Here is a 22236-nt window from a genome sequence, read left to right as displayed (position 1 = left end):
AGCAGGGAAGTACTTTTTGAACCCTCCAATAAAAAGTAAATTAACCCTTTACTTGGGGAAAGGTAAAGCACACTTTCCTAGCATTTTGGTCTCCTAGGAGACTAAGCACAGGGAGTTGTGGGCACCTCCCCCACTTCCTGCCCACCCCAGACACTCTGGAGCCAGAGGCGGCCTTCAGTCCTGAAGCCCACCAAAGGCATTGAAACAAAGGGACCAAACCTGTTTTGGCATGCAGAGACAAACTCTAGAAGGACCTTTCCAAAAAGAAATGGGGCAAAAAGAAGACTGGGACCCATTTACACAAAGGGGCTTAAGGTGCCATCTTGAAAAACATGACTCCCGTGATTTTTAGCTACCGGTGTTAGCGGTCGGGAAAAATCATGGTAGTTCGTTGTCAAACCACTGCCACCAGCCATTTCGATGAGAAAGGGTATCATTTGACTGCTACATGAGTTTCTAGACACGGGGATACTAGGTTACCCCTCCACCACTCTATCGGAAGAGATAGTGTGTGCTGGGTCTAGGAATTTAAAAAGACTAGTAAAGTCAATTTAACCTTACATTCGCTGGGAAACAGTTTATCCCAGAGAAGGTATTTAAACCTTTGGGAAGTCTAAAAAGGCTTCCCTGTGTCAGTGCACAAGAACACAAGAACACAAGAGTAAAACACGCATCAAAAACACATCAAGGTGCCTGTCCGGAGCCGGTCGATAAGGTAAACACTGGAAACCTGACATAGTTATGCCGAGCACCTAGAAGTACAAATATCGTAGCATATGATAATAGACCAACGCCTACTACGAACACTGACCTTATACCTCCCCTAGTATCAGTGTCAGCGTACTGCATGTTCGTTAGCAGACCAAATACTCAGCATCTGCTGCTTCCAACTTCATTTTGTATTGAATGTGAGCTACCTAATGTTGTACTGTACCAGCACACTAAGTATTTAGCATTTTTTGCTTTAACCTTTGTATTTCATGTAAGCTACTGAATGCCATAATATGCTAGCGTACTACATAATTGGCATATCCTGCTTTAAACACCCTTCTGTGCTGTATGTAAGCTACTGAACGCTGCAATGTACTGGCACATCACGTACTCAGCATTTCCTCTATTTTGAAATACAGTGCACCACTTTTCCCATGTGAAGGTCACCACAGATGCTATCTTGAAACAGTCTGTTATACGATTACGAAACTAGTATATACATAGTACACCCTTGCTAATTGTGCACTTCTAACTTCAGTACATCAGCATGCCTGCTTCCCTAATGTGCATCATGCTCTATACTAAGGAATAATGCACCATACTTTTACACTGGTTTAAACAATAGAAATCCCATCTTTCTGCTACCCTCTTACGAGGTGCTGACCTTGTGCATAGCATGTCTCGTGCATATGCTCACTATGCATTTATACAATTTTATTTGCTTAATAATTTTGCACGATGCTTTCTACCCTTAGCCTGGCCATCTGTAAGGCCCATTTACCACAATGCGTATGGAAAACCGAGTCGTTAACGCAGCAATATTAGTCCGTCTCATAGCTGTAGCATAACACTGCTCATATTGCTGTTCTACGCTGCACTACTGTACCAAGTGCAAGGAACTTAATGCTCATACAACTGTGAAGAAATGGTTCTCTCGCATGCCGCCAGCACCTCCAGTTAACGCCTGTATAGCCTTGCTAGAATTAGCAGGTCCACCCACCTTATCCTATTTACGTTAAAATCAACTATAAGTAACGTTAGGAATTACACATGTGATGGTCCATTCTGCCTAAACTGTTGCTGCCAACACCCATGCATGCACACACTATTAACTTGAACAAGCTTTATGCTCTGATAATATGCGAGTCCTATGTATACCTAGGTTGTGTTGAGTTAGCCTGCTAATCTATGAGCTTATTCTATTGCCACATCCAGCCCACTGTTATTGCGAGTTACTCTCCTCTGGTGCTTTAGTTACTCCACATCACGAAACAGCCTATTTCTGCTGCCATATATGCTCTTCTAGCCATATGTTATATTAACTTAGCCTTTTGCTTCCATATATGCTTTTTTTGTTTTTTAGTCCTGGAAACTCTTTTTAAACAGTTTTCTCCCATTCATTCCAACCTAGCTTTCACTCACCCAGCAGGGTGGCTGTCCTTGCCGGACAGTCAGCCAGCCAATCACGCCAGAGTGCATTTGGGCCTCCTAGGAGACCAAGCAGAGTTTCGGGCACCTCCCTCACTTCCTGCCCACCCCAGACTCTCAGGCACTAGAGGCGGATTTCAGTCCAGAAGCCCGCCAAAGGCTCACAAAGGGACCAAACCTGAAACACCAGAAGGACCTTTCCACAAAGAAACGGAGAAAAAAAATGACCAGAGTATGTTTTTACAAAGTGGTCTTGGGCGGCATATTGAAAAACATGGCAGGCATGATTTTTAGACTCAGTCGGGTAAAAATCATGGTTGTTATGAAACCACTCGGGTGGAGCTAACTTCCCTGTACAAGCTTCCAAATTATGGAACACTATCCCCGTGCCTTTGAGAGCAGAATCCTCATTCAACCTGTTCAAACACAACACGAAGTGCTGGCTTCACAATCTGGACTCTACGACAGCCTAACCTCCTGAACCCAGCATGTTAGACTATTGCCGGCACACTCTGCAATTTAATGTATAGTTGTACGCACTAGAAATACTATGTTTGTACCTATCTAACTGTAATGTAACCATTGTTGACTGCTTTAAATTGTAACTGTAACCAGATCTAACTTACGCGCCCATATGCCCCGGGCCTGGCTGCGCTTTATAAATAAAATAAATACAAAATACAAAGACCATCCATTTCAATAGGAAAGGGTAGCTTTTGACAGCTACAAGAGTGTTTAGAGATAGGGTATACTATGTAACCCCTCCAGCGCTCTATAGGAAGTTGGTGTGTGCTGGGTCTATGAATTTAAAAAGACTAGTAAATTCAATTTAACTTTACATTCTCTGGGGAACAGTAGTTCATCCCAGAGAAGTTATTTAAACCTTGGGAAGTCCCAAGGACACCCCTGTGCCATTGCACTAAAGGTCATGTGTGACGCAACAATAAAAAGATGACGCCTATGGAGTTATCTAAAACTCCATAACCAAAGAACACAAGAGTAAAACCTACTTCAAAATACAGGAGAGAGTGGGGTGGGGGAGAAGGCTCACACTCTCCAGGGGGAACAAAACAAGTTCTCAAAAGCCAGCAAAGTTGCTGGGGGTCTGTAAGGTGGAGGGAAGTAGCACGTTTCTGAGAATTATCCCTAACCGTTTCCTATGTTCACTATAACTAGGGTGGCCTACTAAACTTTGCCACCAGGCCAGAGTTTCGAAATGCATCTGAAAGTGTACAGATTTCAGCATACCAGTGAGATGTATTTCCTTGTGACTGTTGGGAATAACTACCTTCCTGCTTGCCTTCCTCCCAATTGAAGTTAAGCCGGGCTTCTCTACTACAGCTACAGTTGGAGAATCTGGTCTCTTTTTTGGGGTGAAACGGTTTTACCTTTAGGTTGAATGGTTGGTCCTCAAAGTTTCTGTAAAGTGGCTCTCTTGTCGACACTGCAACCTGAATCAAGTGCAGGTTCATGCACTTAAACAAGTAGACACCCTTTCAGTCTCCCCAAAGGAGCAATAAAAGTTTCCTGTGTTAAAATATTCATACATGGCGCAGCCATAATAATGTTTTAACTGCCTTAGGATTGAAACGGGCCCAGGGCAACTAAAGATTAGTGTTTCAGTAACTCCCACTGTACTAGATATAATGGCACCCAAGCTGGCACAGACCTTTTATCGCCTTTAGGACCTGGATGGGAACCCACTGGGAAAAATGTGGAGCACTCCAAAAGTATCCAAATGTGTTGAGATCACACGCAAGGCGAACAGAATGTACTTGAGTTATTTTCAAGGCAATGTACTTCAGTAATTTCAAAATGTTCTCTGATATGGCATAAGTCTGAGAATCTTCACTGTTTTTTCTAACTCTGTTTGTAATGTTTTTTTTCTAGTGCTGGATAGTAGTTCAATATTATCCTCTTTCCAAGTTATTTTGCTGGAGCATATTATTATGTGTCGGCTTGTGACTGGCCACAAAGCTACTGCGCTGCAGGAGGTAGGTTTTCTTGCTTTTTAAAACCTTTTCTGTGCTATAGAGACTTGTGTTTAGAGTTGATTTAGTTTGTCTACAGTTGCACCCAAACGCAGTGGTTAGTGCTTCAGGAGGCTTGAATTCTCAAAGCTTTCAGACCTGCAGGTCTGATGACATGTTTATGCTTGATCAAGTAACTTTTCTATAGTGGTTCTAGGCAGACTGTTCAGCGGATGCATTTTTCATGCAAAGATGTCAGTGCAAATCTTAGGATTTATTATGAAGTTGAAGGCTCCCACTGCAAAGCTTAGGTTAATACATGCGTTATTGGTTGAGAACACATAATTTCATGAAAACATTAAGGTTGATTCATTTTATATAATACCACGTTCTGCGATATCTGGAGATTGACTGAAGGCAGAACAATGGTGGTCGACTATTCCATTTAGACATCCTGATACTTGCCCGTCTGATTTGAGGTTGATCATTGCTTCCAAAAAGGTATATTGACACAATTTCGTTTTTCTGTATCCAACAGATTTCACAAGTATGTCAACTTTGCCAGCAGTCTCCCAGACTTTTTTCCAATCATGCTGCACAGTTACACACGTTATTAGTAAGTACTACAGAGGTTGTGAGCGGACCATTTTTTCCTTTTGCAGCTGTTGGGGGGGGCGGGGCGGGGGGGGGGAGGTCTAGGGGTTTGAAGTTAGACCATGTGCACAATGGCTTAAACTAATCCAGTGTTAAAACCTGTATCCTCTTTGGTGGTTGTCTTGGTTATTTGTTGGGTGGAAGGGCTATCAAATGCAAACTGAAGAGGTTTTAAAATGAAGCACCTTTAATAGCCTGCTGATATGCTAGTATTGTGATGACAATTGTTTCTTGGCTCGACTTCATGCTTAGTATAATAGTTGGTAGTGTAAATTTAAATCTGCTTTACAGGGCAAATGCTTTGTAAATTCCCAATACAGCATAGATTGACGAGCATATGTTGGGGAGAATGTTCAATTTCTGGGCCAGTTCCCCTCAACGAGAGACCCCCAGCACTTTTGCTGGACTCTAGGATTTATCTAGTTCTCTTGAGTGGAGATTTTTCCCACTCACTCATTCCTTTTGCTCTGACATGGGGACCTTGTTTTACTGCTACTATAGTTTATTTTTACTTCAATGGAGGGAGGCATGCATGTTACTACAGGGATCTGCAATTGATTTTTGCAGCCAGCACACAGTACTCTGTGCAGTGTTCCGTGTGTGTTATATTTTCCCATGAGGACTACTGTTCTCGAGGGTAATGGATATATTTTATTTGACTTTTTCTTCAGTGGGATTGGCACAAACCACCTTATGTAGGGTGCTGAGGGGCTACACTCAACTCCATTCCCACTGCTCCTGTAACTTTCTAATTAGTTACAGACTAACTTAAATGGCTGGTGGCAGTTAATGCACGTATCTATCCTTTATATGCACCTCACTCACAGGCGGTTTCCACAGCTGCAGTGAAGCACCCATGGGTGACGATTTTCCCAAAATTGCCCTTGTTTTTTTTTCACCACTTCATTTCTGTGTTCCTTCTTGGGTCTTCTACCATTCCAGTTGGGTTCAGTCCTCTTTGAATTTTGCCTTTGTGGGATCCCTTTTTGAAGCCTGCCAAGGCTCCAGTGTGTCTGCTGAGGCATGAAGTGAGGGAGGAGCCCAAAAATTTGCTGGCCTTTGTCTGAGGGTATGCCTGGCTCCAACCAGTTTGAACTGGGAGGTTGGACGTCGTGCAATGAGAGCCACCGCCAGGTAATTAAAAGCTACATATGACTGAATGGATTTCTGCATAAAAGGCCAGGCTTTTGGGACAGAGGGCTAAATTGCCCACTGGAAATGGTGCTCCAAAGAAGATGACCAGAGACTCCTGCAACACCTCCACCACCTGCAGAAGCACTGCTGCTGCCCTGACCCTGTTTTCGAATTGACAAGTTGTTGGGTAAAAATTCGTAGAGTCCAACTTGTGAAGGACTTTACTGTCTTGGTATTAGGTAACCCACCTTTTAATATAGGCCTGAACTACACAAGTTGGTAGTGTGACTGAGCAGCCAGGCTTATCTCAAGAGGGGTAATGTGAGCTGTAGAGCTGTTCAATGAAAACAGTAAATACAGGTATCCAAGTAAAAACTTAAACACTTAAAGTTATAGTATAAATAAGTATTTATATATACACAATGAATTAGACTATCTTTAAAAAGCCGCTAATATTAATTCCACGGGTTAGGATTCAATTCAACAAGAGCAATAAAGCAGGTGAGTAATATTTCATGTTCTCCAGCATGGGGTCTGGCATGGATTCACATGCTCATGAATATTCCCCGTCAGGCTGGGAATCCTCGGTAAAGAAAAAATCAGTATCCGTTTCGTTTCTGATCTGTCTTTCGTAGTAGTAACCAATCACTGATCTCTGCGTCATACTGACCACAGCCAATGACTGCCCTCTACCTAAGCCCCGCCTCTGGCAGCCATCTTCAGATTTTTACCGCACTTTCAAGTGTTGGGATCCTCGTGCTATTGCTCTCGAGCGTTAGTGCTATTTTTCACGTTTTTTCTCAAAAAATTTCTGTTTCGGTCAAAAGAGCCTCAAGCTCCACCGTTTCTTCATCCGATCAACGGGGACCCGTGTCGGATTCGTCTACGCCCCTCAAGGGTGAAGATTTCGTCGAGCCACGCTTTTGGAGGACTCCAGAAGTTTCTCAGGCCCATCTCAGACATGGCCCAGGAGAAGGGCAGCTCGACGCCCGTAAAGCTGTTCAGGGTCTGCCCTGGATGCCAGCTTCAGAATGTCTTTAAGGAGGACGAACACTCCCTTTGTCTTTACTGCCTACATGAGGACAAGACGCACGTGGAGAAGGGCCGTGCGTTTTGCGGCAATATGTCGGAGCGGACCATGAAGGACCGCCATCAACGTCTCGCCAACTGGCTGGAAGGGAAGAGCCCGTCAGGCGAGAAGAAGAAAAAGTCCGAGCGGTCTTCTAACACTTTTGAGGACGCCCCGGCGACGGGGGTCCAACAGAAGGCCAAGCACCGCGAGTCCGCTGGCACCGGGAGCGCCGAACGGTCGGCTCTACGGGTGCCAGTCAGGGCGCATCCTCCCCGGCGCAATCAACCACGAGCCAACGCTCTGGCTCGGGTAAGAGGAAGGCCGAGCACCCGTCGAAGCTCCTGGAGAGACCCCGGTCGAGCTCGAAGGCCCCATCGGAGGGGGAGCGAGGCGGTGACCCTCCCCCTAAGGAGAAGGCGGTGAGTGCACCTAAGGTGGTGAAAGCCTTAATCCATCCGGCCAAGGCCTCTATCGAGACAGTCGCGGCGGCCCTGGCTCAGCCTGTGGAGGCTACACCAGTGGTGGCGACCTCGGGGCTCAGAGTCTCCCTGCCACCGCAGAGGGAGTCCTCTTTCATGCTCATCGACAGGACCCCCGTGAAACCTCTGGAGAAGAAAAGGGGGGAAGGGGGTCGTCGTGGATTCGGCCTCAACCACTGAGGTAGAGCTGATCGAGGTCTTAAGCCACGGCGTTGGCGTGGAAGACCACCAGCCCGTCGGGAGGGACCCCGACGTAGGAGACGACGACAACGTCGAGGGTGCCGATGGGGCTCCTGACTGCCTGTCGGACTCCCCTCAACCAGTGCCGCAAGACAACTTGGCGGCCATTTTGTTGGCTATACAGTCCTTATGGTCGGAGATAAGGACGAGACTGCCGTTAGCACCAGCGGAGGAACCGCTCCCGTCGGGGGACCCGGAGCCAGGCCCTTCTGGGAGCCCTCCCCCTAAGAGAAGAAGGATTCATCCTCCACCTCCTTTTCAGCCATCGCGCCCTGTTCAGCCGCCCTCCCCGTCCACATATGGGGATGATACAGGGACTGACACGGCCGCGACGGGTACCGACGACTAGGTTTACGACGAGGATCTCCCGTCGTCACCTCCCACCCGGGCTTCCCCGCCCGACGAGATTGGATCGTTTTACTCCATGATCGCCAGGGCATCCGAGCTTTTCCAGCTCTGCCCGGAAGAGAAGAAGGAAGATTTCCTTTATCAACGGCGCGAGGCCAAGAGGAAGACGGTCCTCTCTGTACCTCTACTGGACGATATTTGGGATGAGGGCCTCGCCCTCCTCAAGAACCCATCCACGACGCCGGCTAGAAGGGATCGGTACGAGAAGTACCGGGTCCCGGACACGGCCCCCTTGTGCCTTCGGGCACAGCCGACCCCGGACTCGGTCGTCTCCGCGGCGGCCAGGAAGAAAGCGGGGGTGGGGGGTGCGGCCGCTACGTCGACCTCCCAGCCGGACGGAGAGGGAAAGAAATTAGACACGATGGGACACAGTCTCGTCTCGTCTGCAGCGACGACGATTAAGGCGGCCAACGCCTTGGCTATCGTAGCCCGCTACGACAGGGAGTTGTGGTTCAAACTGGCCCCCCTGCTAGACTTCCTACCAGGCAAGAGGGCAGAAGCCCTAGAGATCTTGCAGGAAGGAGAGGTGGCGTCGGACCACGCCATTACGATTGCGACGGACATCGCCGACACTGGATTTCGCCAGTTGGGCAACGGCGCGTGCCTTAGGCGGCGTGGATGGCTCAAGGCTACTGACTTCCGTCAGGACGTGCAGACCAGAGTCTTGGACATGGCGTTCGACGGAAACAACCTGTTTGGGAAAACAGTGGACGATTCCCTACAAGCCATCAAGGCGGACACGGAGACGGCCCGTGCTCTTGGTGTTCTCCAGCAACGACGGCCGCCCTTTCGGAGCGGCGGAGGCAAACAGGGTGCCTCCAAAGGTTCCAGCGGCGGATTTTCCACCTACCGTCAAGCGGCCCGTTCGTCGTCACAGGAAGCTTACAGGGGACGAGGCAAGTCAGGCGGACCCCGCCATCGTCGCCAAGGAGGACAAGGCGGCAAAGCCTCGTCGAAGCAGGACTGAATCGGCCGTGGGGTCGGGCCCCCACCGAAGCACCCCGGTGGGAGGCCGGCTGGCGAGCTTCGTCAGTGTGTGGGAGTCCATCTCCACCGACCGTTGGGTGCTGGACGCCCTAGCTCAGGGTCACGCGCTCGAGTTTCTAAAGAGGTGCCCGCGCGTCCCCCCTGTGGCCAGGAAAGAACATGCTTTCTCGTTCCCCTGGGAGGGCCTGTTTCTATACACGTTCCCTCCATTGCCATTGCTGATCCGGCTCATCAACCAGCTCAAGAGGTCACGGTGCAGGATGATCTTCGTCGCACCTGCGTGGCCGAGGCAGATATGGTTTCCGGACCTTCTGGACTTGCAGCGTCCCCGTCAATCAATCTGCCAGTGGACGCGGATCTTCTCTCCAGGGAAGGGGGCGCCATCCTCCATCACGACCCGAAGTCGCTGAACTTGCAGGCCTGGCTCCTGCAGCGTTAGAGTTTGGAGGATACGACATACCGGCCGACTGCAGAGAGGTTCTTGCAAAGGCCAGGGCGTCCTCAACTCTTAAATGCTATGGACACAAATAGAAGAGGTTCTCTGTCTGGTGCCACGCACAGAAGATTAACCCTCTACGGATTACGGCTCTCCAGGTACTGCCGTATCTTCTGACGCTGGCCAAGGCTGGACTGGCGCACGCGTCCATCAAGATTCATCTTGCTGCGATCTCCCAATACACCAGAACCACGGGGCGGACCTCTTTGTGGTCTCATCGTCTGGCGAAACAATTCATGAAGGGACTGTTCAGATCGTTCCCGCCGGTGAAGGCTCCGGCCCCGGCGTGGGAGCTCAACGTGGTGCTGACCAAGCTCATGGGACCTCCATTCGAGCCTCTGCACTCGGCTCCATTGAAGTTCTTGTCGTGGAAAACAGCGTTTCTTGTGGCCATCACCTCCGCACGAAGAGTGGGAGAGATCCAGGCCCTTTCCTGCAAGCCCCTGTACTTGACTTCTCACGACACGAGGGTAGTGCTCAGGACGCACCCCTCCTTCATGCCCAAGGTGCCGTCGGAGTTCCACCTCAACAAACCCTTGGTGTTGCCTGTTTTCTTCCCGTCGCCTTCGTCGCCGGCCGAAAGGACTTTGCACTCGCTGGATGTGGCTAGAGCGCTGAAGATTTACGTGGACCACACGAATTGTTTTCAGAAGACGTCACAAAATTTTTTGTGAACTTTGGACCAGTCAATCAGGGGAAGGCTCTCTCAAAGGCTTCCATTTCCAGATGGCTCTCTGGCTGCATCATGTACTGTCATCGGTTGGCAAACCGACCGCTGCCTGGCCGTCCGAGAGCCCATTCCACCAGAGCGATCGCAGCTACCACAGCGTTCCTATCTGGTGTGCCCTTGCTGGACATCTGCAGGGCTGCTACGTGGAGGTCGACGCACACCTTCACGAAATTCTACTGCGTCGGCCGGGATTCCAGGGAGGAGTCCAGGGTCGGCCAAGCAGTGCTGCGCAATCTGTTTGCCTAAGGTGAGCCTGGTGAGGAGGTAAGAATTGCTTAATGTTGAGTTTGATGTAATGCTTAATGTTGAGCCTTTGCCACCTCCCATGGTTGTGCACGTGTGTACTGCTATGTATTCTTTATTCATGAGCATGTGAATCCATGCCAGACCCATGCTGGAGAACAACAGTTACAGGTAAGTAACTTGTTCCTTATACATTTTCCAGCACATTGCGTGACGTCATTTGAGTTCAGTAATAACTTATTTTTGATCACCTTTGCAACATTGAGTTATAATGAGTCAAATGTTAGATCAGAACATACTTTGTACTTTGAAAAACAGATCTTCCCAGAGGGACATAGGCAGTCTTTTATCCCAGCAATACTATTGTTCAATAATTAAAACCTGTAAGGGAAGAAGCATTGCCAAAGCCAAAAGGTTCAGAATGGGGGCTTTAGGGAGCCAGGACAGCCAAAGTCAATGGGTTAGTTCAAAGTTCTGATGCTCGCGTCATAGAAAATCATACACTGAAAATAACAGAAGCACAAGAAGAGCCACCTTGAAGCACAAGCTGCAAGGCCAGTGGCAGTGAGATGACGTCATCTCTAAACTGGGTATAATGGCACTCACCAAGGTAGGAATCACCACAATTGGCAAAAGGTAGTCTTAGGCAAGATTGTATGCAATAACCCTGTGGGCAATAGGTAACCCTACATTTGGTAGAAGTCTGTACTACACAAGTTGGTAGAGTGTCTGAGCAGCCAGGTGTATCTCAAGGGTCATTGTGAGCTCCATGGTTGCAACATAGTTTCACAGTGACAAGTATCCAAATAACACTTATACTCAAGATTTCTGGATTAAATAATTGAACAGTATTTTTTCAAATAAGCCTTCTTTAGAAGTGAGCCAATATGTAATACTTGAATATACGTCAAAATAAACACTCAGTTACAAGAAATCAGTAGATGCCCTTTGGGGATGGCACACACACTTCCTACACCCTGAGGTGACTTCAATAGTTAGGACACTGTTGACATGATATAGACCTGGTACATTTAAAGCATTAATGAGTTTGATGTCAACAAGGAAAAGAGGTTAGGGAAGGAAACAATGGTTAACAAGTTTCTCAAACAGGTAAGCACTTTTGAACCTTCCAATGCAATGTAGATGAACCTTTTCCCAGCTAGATAAGTAACATATGTAGTATGACTTTTTGGAGGATAGTATAACAGTCGGAGGTTAGTCCTCAGGGAGCAAGGACAGCCAATGTCAATTGAGCAAAGTCTAGGGGAGCTTAGGCACTTCTTGAAGGTAAGTAAAAAGTCTTGCACAATGTTTTAGAGTTTTGTAGAAAAATAAATCACAAGCTAGGAGGCTTGTGAAAGACAAAGCTGCAAGCAACTATACAAAAGGCAGCAATTGCAAGTCTCAACAGAGAGCAAGCAAGCTACACAACAAAAGGTTAAGTACCCCTTAGTTCACAGTACCTTAGGTCTGAAGAAATTGGTTCCAGCTGGCTTCTGTTCTTGTTGTAGTATGGCAGATCCTGTTGTTCCTGGGCCTCAGTTGTGGGGACAAGATGGAGGACGTCTGGTGACTCCTATACTACGAATGGAAGGTCGTTTGCAGCAATGGGCAAAGTTCAGATCAGTGGCACTTTGGAGTTTCAGCTTCTCGCGCATAGCACCACTGCTGTTCTCGGATACCTTGCAGACTTTCCTTGTTTCTGGGGTCCAACACTCTGTTAAGGTGTCTCAGGCTTGGTTAGTCCTGCTTCTAGGGAGTCGGGAGGATCTTAGAAAAGATGTAATGGATTATGGTGTTCCTGTCCCTTGGCACTCTGTTCCTGCAACAGCAATGGAAGTACAGCCAGCAGAGAGTGTATTTCCAGTCGAGTTCGTCATGGGGTTGATTGGTCCCACCAACCCTGCAGGAGAAGTCTTCCTTTGCAGGGCTTCTCTAGTCGAGGTGAATTCAGAGCTTCAGCACTGTGGCAGGGCTTCACTGGGCAATCCAACGTTCCAGGGGTTGCATCAAGCTTCTCTTCCAAGTTCTTTTGATTCCTTCATCCAGTGGTAGACTGTCATCCTTGCAAAAGACCTCACCTTTTATGTAAGTCTCTCCCGTTAATTTGCAGCCTAGCTGTCACTCAAACAGCAGGGTGGCTGTCCTCGAAGGACAGCCAGCCGGCAAATCACCTTTGGGTGCATTCCTGTAACCAGTGAGACTAAGCACAGGGAGTTTCGGGAATCCCCCCTTGTATCCTGCCCTGCCAGACACGATGCAGCCAAAGGCGGCCTTCAGCAGTGAACCCTGCCAAAGACAAAAAAAACAAAGGGACCAAATCTGGTTTGGCACGCAGAGTAAATCTCAAGACGGACCTTTACAACAAGAAAAGGCAACAAAGTCAGTCTGTGGGCCATTCTGACAAAATAAGTACCAATGGGTGCTATACTGCAGCTGTGAACGCAGACCGCGATAAAAACACACAATGGTAGGAAAAACTAAACCACTGCCACCAGCCATTAATTGTAGAACGGGTAACATAAAATGGCACATGAGAAAGTAGACAAAGGGGAATATAAGTGTTATGGAGAGTTCTCAGAAATGTGCTAATTCCCTTCTACCTTCGAGACACCCAGCTCTTTTACTGGATCTATGGACTTTTGATTTCTAACCTGAATAGTGTCCTTTTCCTCATCCCCTCATGTCTTTTTTATTTATTTATTTTTTTATTGTGATTTGGACTCTGTTTCTTTTGTTGGAGTTTTTCAGTCTGAAAAACTCCATAGGCATAATCTTTTTGCATTGTGACACATAGCACCTTCAGTGCAGTGCCACAGGGAAGTCTTTCAGATTTCCCAAAGGTTTAAATGCATTCTCTTGGATAAACTGTTTCCCAGAGGAGTGAAGTGAAATTGACTTGACTTAAATTTGTAACTTTCTAGACCCAGCACACAATATCTTACAATAGGATGCTGGAGGGGTTACTTAGTATCCCCTTTGTCTAGTTTCTCAAGTAACAATTTGTTACCCTTTCTAGAATTAATGGTGGGTGGCAGTGGTTTACTTTTAACTACCATTGGGAGTTTTTACCGCGGGCTGCATTCGCAGCTGCAGTAAAGCACGCGTGGGTGCCATTTTGTCAAAATGGCCCGGTGTTCTTTTTTCGCCATTTCTTGTTGGAAAAGGTCCTTGTGATTTACTCTGCGTGCCAAACCAGGTTTGGTCCCTGTTAGGCAGAATTGCATGCAGTAGCCTCTGGGACCACCAAATACAATTGGGACTACAGGTGTAAGCAAAAACTACCTTTCGCATAAGTCTGTACTACAGTTTTTGGTAGTGAGCTGAGCAGCCAGGCTCATCTCAAGAGGGAATGTGAGCAGTAAAAGATGTTGCACAGAGGTCATACAATCTCAGTAGTTCAAGTAGACACTTGCACTCTGTTTCTTGGTAAGTTATTTAGAAAACATTAACTAGGAGGCAACTTAACATCATACACAAACACCCTTCAGTACCAAACCAATATTTATTTCATTTTTTACATTCATATAGCACAGACCGCCCAGGGGCATATTGGCACTGTTACTTGCAGTAGACTTAGTTGCAGTAATCATACGTTAGTGCATTGGAAAGCGGATATGTTATACATGTTATGCATAAAAACGTACACAATTCGTAGTATCTCAGGGAAGGGATGGGCGTCATATCAGAAGGTGGGGTGGTCAGGCGAATAAGGTGGTTTTCATGGCTTTACGGAAGGCAGTGAGCGATGGTTCGGCTCGCAGGGCAGTGGGGAGGGCATTCTAGTGCACTGAGGCTATGCAGGGGAAGCTGGCGCTACCTGCTCTAGCTCTTTTTACCCTGGGTACGGTGAGCAGGTTGGCATAGGGGTCCTGGTTGGTCTTCAGGAGGCGGCAGGGTGGATTCTTTGCAACAAGTATGCTGGCGCGGCGAGGTGGATGCATTCGTGGGTGAGGGTCAGGGCTTTGAAGGTGATCCCCTCCTTTATAGGGAGCCAGTGGGATGCTCTTCTGGCAGTGGTGATTTGCTCTCTTTTGGAGATGCCTTGTGCTGCACGTAGGGCGTTGTTTTGAATTACTTTAAGTTTCTCAGTTTTTTGTGGAGGTCCCTACAAAGAGAACATTAGTCATCCAACTGGCATCCAGTGATGGCTCTCGCTGTGTTTGTGCAGGTGTCATTGGAGAGGAAGTGCCTGACTGCATTGAGGAGTTTAGCGTGGTAGGCAGCCGAGGCGGCAATGGCATTTACTTGCCTAGTCATGGATAGATTTTAGTCCAAGTAGACGCCCAGGGTTTTTACTGACTCGGATACTGGAATTTTGATTGAGTTGATGGTGAAGTGGCTAAACTGGTGAAGTCTTTTGAGTGTCAGGGGAACCTACAAGGAGTTAGGTTTTGTCTGAGTTGAGGCAGAGGCTGTTGGCAGTTCTCCATGTTTGGATGGTGGTGTAGATGAGTGTCGTGGAGTCAGTGTCATAGTTACCTATGAGAGTGAGGAGGATCTGCGTGTCGTCCGCGTAGTTGGTGTAGGAGATCCCCATTGCGTCAATGATGAGAAAGAGGGGGCAAGTGAAGATGTTGAGAATGGGAGAGGCGCAAGAACCTTGCGGTACACCACATAACATGGTAGGTGAGGCAGTGGCTAAATCAGAGAAGACCTGCATGCTTCTACCTTGTAGGAAGGAGGTGATCCAGGTACTGGCTTCCGCTGAGAAGTTGGCTGTGGATGTGAGATGATGGCATAGGACGTCATGATCTACGAGATCGAATGCAGTGGAGAGATCGAGGAGAAACGGCATGACAGGTTTGCCTTGGTCTCTTGTGTCATCCATCTGGTTTTTAAGGTCGAGTAGGGCGGTCTCAGTCCCATGTTTGGGGCGGAAGCCGGATTGTCTCAGTCCTAGGAGTTTATTCTCTTTGAGGAAGTGCTGAACTTGCAGGTATGCTGCCTTTTCCAGAATTTTAGGAAGGAAGGGGACGGTGGTAATGGGCCTGTAGTTGTTGGGTGAGGTGTGGTCAAGTGTGGGTTTCTTTATAAGAGGCCTGACCCATGCTTCCTTGACGGATGAAGGTACTTTCCCTTTGGTGAAGGAGGTGTTGACAAAGGCCGTGAGAAATGGAGCGAGGGAGACGGCTCAGTCCTTGATAATGACGGCAGGGCAGGGGTCCCCTTTACAATTGGAGGGTTTGATACCTTTCATTAGGTTGATGTCTCTTTCCTGGATGGTTTTGAATGAGAAGGTAGGGGAGGCATCCGGGGGGGGAGGGGTTGCGGCACTAGGGGGGGTAGGGAGCGTAATTCTGGTGTTCATAATTCTGTCTTGAAGCAGGTCCAGCTTGTTAAACATGGCTGTTTGAATGCCATCACAACAGGCCTTATCTTTGGTAAAGTTTTGGGGTTTCAAGCTCCCTAAATATTGTGAACATTTCCTTAGTGTTGGATTTTGCTTCAGTGATTCTGGATTCGAATGATTTGGCTTTCGCTTGGATGATGTCTTTGTTGTAGTCTTTATAGCACATTTTGAAGTCAAGTTTCTGTCGTCATGGGAGGACTGCCAGCGTGCTAGGGCAGACCGTTTGTCCGTACGGAGTTTGAGGAGGTCTGGGGTGAACCAGGTATTAGTATGGCTAGTGGGTTTAGATTTCTGGGGTTTGAGAGGGGCAATAGAATTGATTGCTGCAGGTATGGTAGTGTTGTAGTTCTGCTCAAGGGTTTCTGGGTCATTGGAAAGGGGCGGTCTGAAGGCGGGTCCCTGTAGGAATTTTAGAACTCTCTCTCTCGTGAGTAGGTGCGTACTTCTAGTGAGGGCAGGTGGCAGGGGTTGTGGGGTGGGGAACTGGTAGTGTGGATATTGAAGGTTGTTATGTGGTGGTCAGACCACGGGGTGGGAGTATTGCCTGTGATTGTGAGAGGGTGGTTGTGCTGGGCGATCCAGTCAAGTGTTCTGCCTAAGGAGTGGGTAGGGTCTGTGACAGTGTTTATAAAGCCTAGGGTTTCAAGGGATGTGTTGAGTGATTTGGAAGCAGGTTCTTTGGGTTAATTTAGGCCCAGGTTGATATCACTGAGGATGGCTTTGGTTGATTTCAAGATTGTCTGCCAAAGGGTGGGTGAAGGAGGATTAAAAGTCACCTAGAGGGCCCGATGGGCAGTAGATAAGATGAAGCGTAATGGTTCAGTGGTGAGAGATTTTGAGTTGGAGGTAATCACTGTTGTCGTTAGTGAATTTGTCAGTCTTTCTGATGATGATGGAGTCTTTGGCTATGAGCGCAACTCCTCCACCTTTGGTAGGACAGTCTTGTCTGGTGACAGCATAGCCAGGTGGGAGAGTGCGGGGCCTAAGGCTTCATGTAACCATGTTTCAGTGACCAGGATGAGGTCTAGGTTGTTGAGGAGATGCAATGTATCTCTTTTCTCACTAAACAGGCTTGTCTTCAATGGCTGGTGGCAGTGATAGCCTGTGGTAAAGGTACACCAAATTAATACAAGGTGTGTTCACAGCTGCAGTAAAGGTACTTAAAGGTGCTCATTTTACCAAAATGACCCCAGTCTTCTTTTTTTTTGCCATTTAGTGTTTGTCCCATCTTGTTCCTTCCCCTGCCATCCAGGGCGAGAAATTCCTTTGTGTGATTTTTATCTTCGGCGGCAGTCCCCTGGACTTCCACGCATAGGCTCCAGTCTGTGAGGGCAGGAAGCGACAGAGGTGTCTACCTCCACAGCCTTTTGTCTTCCTCCTTGCCTGAATAGGGACAAAATCCCAGTGGGGGGTGCTGGCTGTCCTGATTGGACAGCCAGACTGACCCATCTTGTAAAATGCAGGGAGAGAATGCAAATGTTGTGTTGTAATTCCCATTAAATACTGCAAACCTGGAAGCTGAAGACCAGTCAACCACTGGAACTGAAACCGAAGAGGAGGATGCAGGAAAAGCTGCTGAAACTATTTCCAGCGACTGGAGAGCCTGCTGTGGCCCTTCCTTCCAGTCGACCTGGGGACTCCGAAAATGACAACCCAGAGCCTGGTGAGACCAACTAGACTCAAGAAGACCTGCATTTTGAGCCATCCCATGTGTTGTTGTGATACCCCAATTCCCTAAGACCTTGAGCCACCGTGCAGTGCACGGTCTTCCGAATCTCGCCGAAACTTCATGGGCATCCTGATGAATCTCAAGAGACACGAACAGAGTCTGACAAGCCCCTTCAACATATTTCTCTACCTTTGTAACGAGAATTCAACCACGGTTTTCTTGCTTCTGTGCTCCTTGCAAAGGCACCAAATCCACCGAGCCTCATTTAGTCGTGAGGAAAACCTTGCCTAGAGACTTCTCCATTGATCCCTGCTGCAAAGTACCTTCTGAGGTCTTGCTTTCAGTCACCACGACAAGGAATCCACAGGCCATGCATTTGGCTGCAGATCCAGAAGTCGTCCTGCTGCAAAATCTTCAATGCTGAGGTACTGTTGACTTGGGTATGTACTTCCCTTAAGTCTGTTAGGATTTCAGTGTAGCTGTGGGGTGTTTTCTGTGATGTGGCGGCCTCTCATCCAGTGCACCCAGTCCCACTGCTAGAATCCTGCTAGTGTCATCTGTGAAGCCCCTGGACCCTCTTCTAACTCTTAAGTAAAATACTCACCTGTTTGCCCAGTCTTCCTAAGGAACTCTGACATTTGCTACTTAGGAACCTATACGGACACTGCCTGTTGGTCACTAGATCTTAGTGGACCCCCCCCCTTCTGCCACTGAACATCCTGCTCCAAGAATAAGGAAAATACTTTTAAGGGATTGGGCTTTTTGCCTAGAAAAGAAAAGTGTTTAAAAGCTACTTGCTTGTAAAAATGTTGATTGGTAACTAACTCTAAGAGTGAAGTTATAAAAGTTCTTACTTACCTTGGATGTGCGGTGCACTATTGAATGTATATCTTTCCTTCCTTAAACTACTTTGCCATTCTAACGTAGATGTGTAGGTATATTCTCCTGTGATTAGGTTGTGCCTCTTCCCAAAAGTAATGTGGTGTTTTCACCAGATTATTCCAGTTAGGATAATTGTATGAGTGTCCCCCAACTGGGTCTTACTTCCCCTGACTTGCTGTTAGCCTTTCCAGAATAAGTCTGTATTAGGTTGTTGCCCACCTAGAATAACTGATTCATTAAGTAAAGTGTACCATTGGGTTTTACTTTCTTTGTGCTGTTTAGACAGACGCAAGAACTCAGTGGTTCCAACTGTCCCTCATAAGTCATACATCAAGTAATTGCAAAGCTGGGAAAGTTCTAGCCTGGACTCCATTGTGAGGTTTAAAAAGTATATGGGGTTTACTTTACTTGACTTGAGTTAGCTGTGTGCCATCAAAAAATAAATTATCAGAGTTACTGCTTATCTCAATCTGTGTTTCACTGATCTCAAAAGCACCTGTAATTGAATATTACATCCTCACCTAGTATAACCCATCACAAAAGTAGTTGTAGGTTTTCACTGCACCTGGAATAAGTGTTCCACTATTCACCAAAAGTATATTGTCCAGTTGACTGATTGTGATTTGCACAGAGTCACTATAACTGGTAGGGTCTACTGCCTTTGCATTGAATGTAATTGTAAAAGTAACCATTGGCTTTACTCCAAGAATAGGTGTGACCTATGTAAGGGAGAATTCTCATAAATGTGCTAATTCCCTTTAAAAAAAAATCAAGTCCTCAAAATCCAAAGTTACTGGATTTTGACGACGTGATTTTTTTTTTTAGACTTCCCAAAGGTTTAAATACCCTCTCTGGGATAAACTACTGTTTCCCAGAGAATGGAAGGTTAAATTGACTTTACTAGTCATTTTAAATTCCTAGACCCAGCACACACTATCTTCCTATAGAGTGCTGGAGGGGTTACCTATTATCCCCTATGTCTAGAAACTCATGTAGCAGTGAAATGCTAGCCTTTCCTATCAAAATGGCTGGTGGCAGTGGTTTTACAACGAACTACCATGTTTCCTGACAGCGAACACTGGTAGCTAAAAATCGTGGGAGCCATGTTTTTCAAGATGGCGCCTTAAACCCCTTTGTTTGTCCTGGTAGTCTTTTTTTCACCATTTATTTTTGGAAAATTTCTTCTAGAGTTTCTTGGGCGCCAAACTAAGTTTGGTCCCTTTGTTTTTATGCCTTTGGCGGGCTTCAGGACTGAAGACCACCTGTGGCTCCAGATTGTCTGGGGTGGGCAGGAAGTGGGGGAGGTGCCCGAAACTGTGTTTAGTCTCCTAGGAGACCCAAATGCACTCTGGCGTGATTGGCTGACTGTCGGGCAAGGGCCGCCACCCTGCTGGGTGAGTGGCAGCTAGGCTGGAATGAAAGGGGGAAAACAGTCTAAAAGGCTAGTCTCTTGAACTGGAAAGCAGTCGAACACTGGAACGAAAGAACCAAAGACGAGCTGGGAGAGGACGGCTGCTGCAACCCCTGAACCGTTGGTTTGCCTGATGAAGCCCTGCGGCAGGTCCGAATTGCCAAGTTCATCTTGACAGAGAAGCCCCTTCAAGGACGACTTCTTCCTTTGAGTTGGTGGGACCAACATAGACATTGAAAGGACAAAGGCCAACTAACCAATCCACAAACAATTTCATCCCTCTGCATACACCTCAAACTCTAACCAAACACAACCACAAGCCTATAACGCAGCAATCCACACAAACTTCACTACACTAACAACAAAACAAACCGCACATAAACTTGCACAACAGCACACGACTACTGACTGTAAAACACCCTCATTGCGACAAGTGGTAAACCTGAACGCTTGCACTGCGAGCCACCGAAGGGCTCTCACCAGCTGTCTCACGCGCTTCCTGGAGGAGGCGGAGCTGGGTTGGTCACGTGACCTGGCACGTGACTTTTTGCGGCTAGAAAACACCGAGGCCACTACCCTTGCAGGGCTAAGCCCCACAGGTGCAAAGGGCGCCGGCTGTTCAACGGCTGTTCGGCGCTGACGTCGTGACCAGTGACTGGGAGTCTGCGGAGGGGTAACCATTGATCCTGGCCTGAATAAAAAGCGCACCATACCCTGCGTCATCAGAATATATTATAACGGTACAGCAGAGGTATACATACTTGTCATCAGAGGAGCTGCAGAAACTGCCCATTTAACATTGCAGTGGGAACCGTGAACCACAAAGACATTCTACAGATTTAGACGCACGTGGTAAGTAGACACGGCGTAAATAATTGATCTCTATACCGCATCTCCAGCGCTGTGTATGGATGAAGACATGCGCTTGCGAAGCTCCAAACAAGGGGAAGAGTGCCAAATCAACGAGGACATAAGTCCCGTTATAAAGCACATCCCACGTCCTCATACCCCATGCACACCCAGTCCACAAGTGACGAGTGGGGGATGCCATCACCAGCTCCACCCCCCCCAAAAAACGGTAAACTGAGTGCTATCCCCATTGATTTAACATGCTCAGGGGTGGCTAAGGAAACAACCAGGGGGGGGGAGAACCAGGTCACAGCTGAGATTATACGAATCAAAGCGCTTTCTGTGGCAACACACGGAGCAGTGAAACTGGCCGAGTCGCAGTCTCCCGGAGGGGAGACTAGACAAAACCTTACCTGCGACCCTGCGCACGCCAAGAAGCGCGACATAGACTCTATTGCTGCACTGGGCACGAGCAGTAATGCTCTTACGCAGTCGAACTGGAGCACAGAGTCCTCGTCAACCAGTGATGAGTGTAACGAATCCAGTCTTGAGCGCACAAAGCCGCAGCGAAATAAAGACGACAAGTATATTTCAGTACCAACACACAACGCGAGGGCTCAAGTTCACGCCCACAGTGACGCCGACAATGCACAAGTCCCGTCAGATCAGATAGGGTCACTGCCAGAACTGCAAACAAGCACCTGTGCAGTCAACAAACTATCAAATGCTCACAATTGTAAAAAGAGATCGAGAGACAAATGCACAAAAAGCATCAAAAAAAAGCTACCACAAGCTAGAAAACAACAAGCTATCAGAAGCGGCACGATCAAAAATTTAACATATACAAAACTTCAGAAAAATCATTCCTTGCGAATGTTGACTGATTTTTTTGAAATTCAGCCACAAGCAAAAACTAACATGTGCGGCGAAATCTCTGACGCAGAAATGCTCGCAGCAGAGACTGACTTGCTACCCCCGGCAAAACAAAGAAAATTCGATCATAAAAGCAGAGTCATCCCAGATTTGTCAACAACGCTAGACCCTCAATCTGCAGACGCAGTGGTGCCGCGAATCATGGAAAAGCCAGATGCGCCAAACAACGGAGAAATAGCACAGAAATTGCCAGCCCAAAGTGGAACTCAACCCATGAGTAATGTCCAGGACCAGCACAATATGGAAAAACAAAATAAAGATGAGCATCAAAAGGTAAAAGGTCGGATTTTGGCTGAAAACACCATACCGACCAGTGATATACCCACAAGGGTTAATCCTATCAGGATTCCTCTGCTAAAAGAATCATTTCTAACAGAAACCCCGTTAGAACAAATTGACGGAGTACCAAGGAAAACAAACTTACTCCATCCCCCTGGCGACGACAACAGTGGGAATTCTAATGAAGGTGATCGACAACACCCCACAACCCATAATGACCTAATAGAAGCAGGCATCAGCACTGTAAAATCTAATGCCTCAACAGATTCACAAGTACAGGAGTCCAAGAAAGTAGCTGCTGAACTCAC

At 47.4% G+C, this 22236-nt stretch overlaps 1 protein-coding gene across 1 annotated transcript in view; it reads left to right on the top strand.

Moving 5' to 3' along the window:
- The window catches only part of MAU2 (MAU2 sister chromatid cohesion factor), an 893447-nt gene that overhangs the window by 443602 nt on the left and 427609 nt on the right, over positions 1-22236 (top strand). The window contains exons 10-11 of the mRNA XM_069649112.1: positions 4030-4133; positions 4648-4725. Coding sequence (XP_069505213.1) covers positions 4030-4133; positions 4648-4725 — 182 coding nt within the window. The remainder of the gene's footprint in view (positions 1-4029; positions 4134-4647; positions 4726-22236) is intronic.

Source organism: Ambystoma mexicanum, chromosome 1p (genome assembly GCF_040938575.1).
Source record: "Ambystoma mexicanum isolate Mex_15411 chromosome 1p, UKY_AmexF1_1, whole genome shotgun sequence".
In the NCBI taxonomy this organism is placed as follows: Eukaryota; Metazoa; Chordata; class Amphibia; order Caudata; family Ambystomatidae; genus Ambystoma; species Ambystoma mexicanum.
This window is presented reverse-complemented; position numbering and strand designations above follow the sequence as displayed.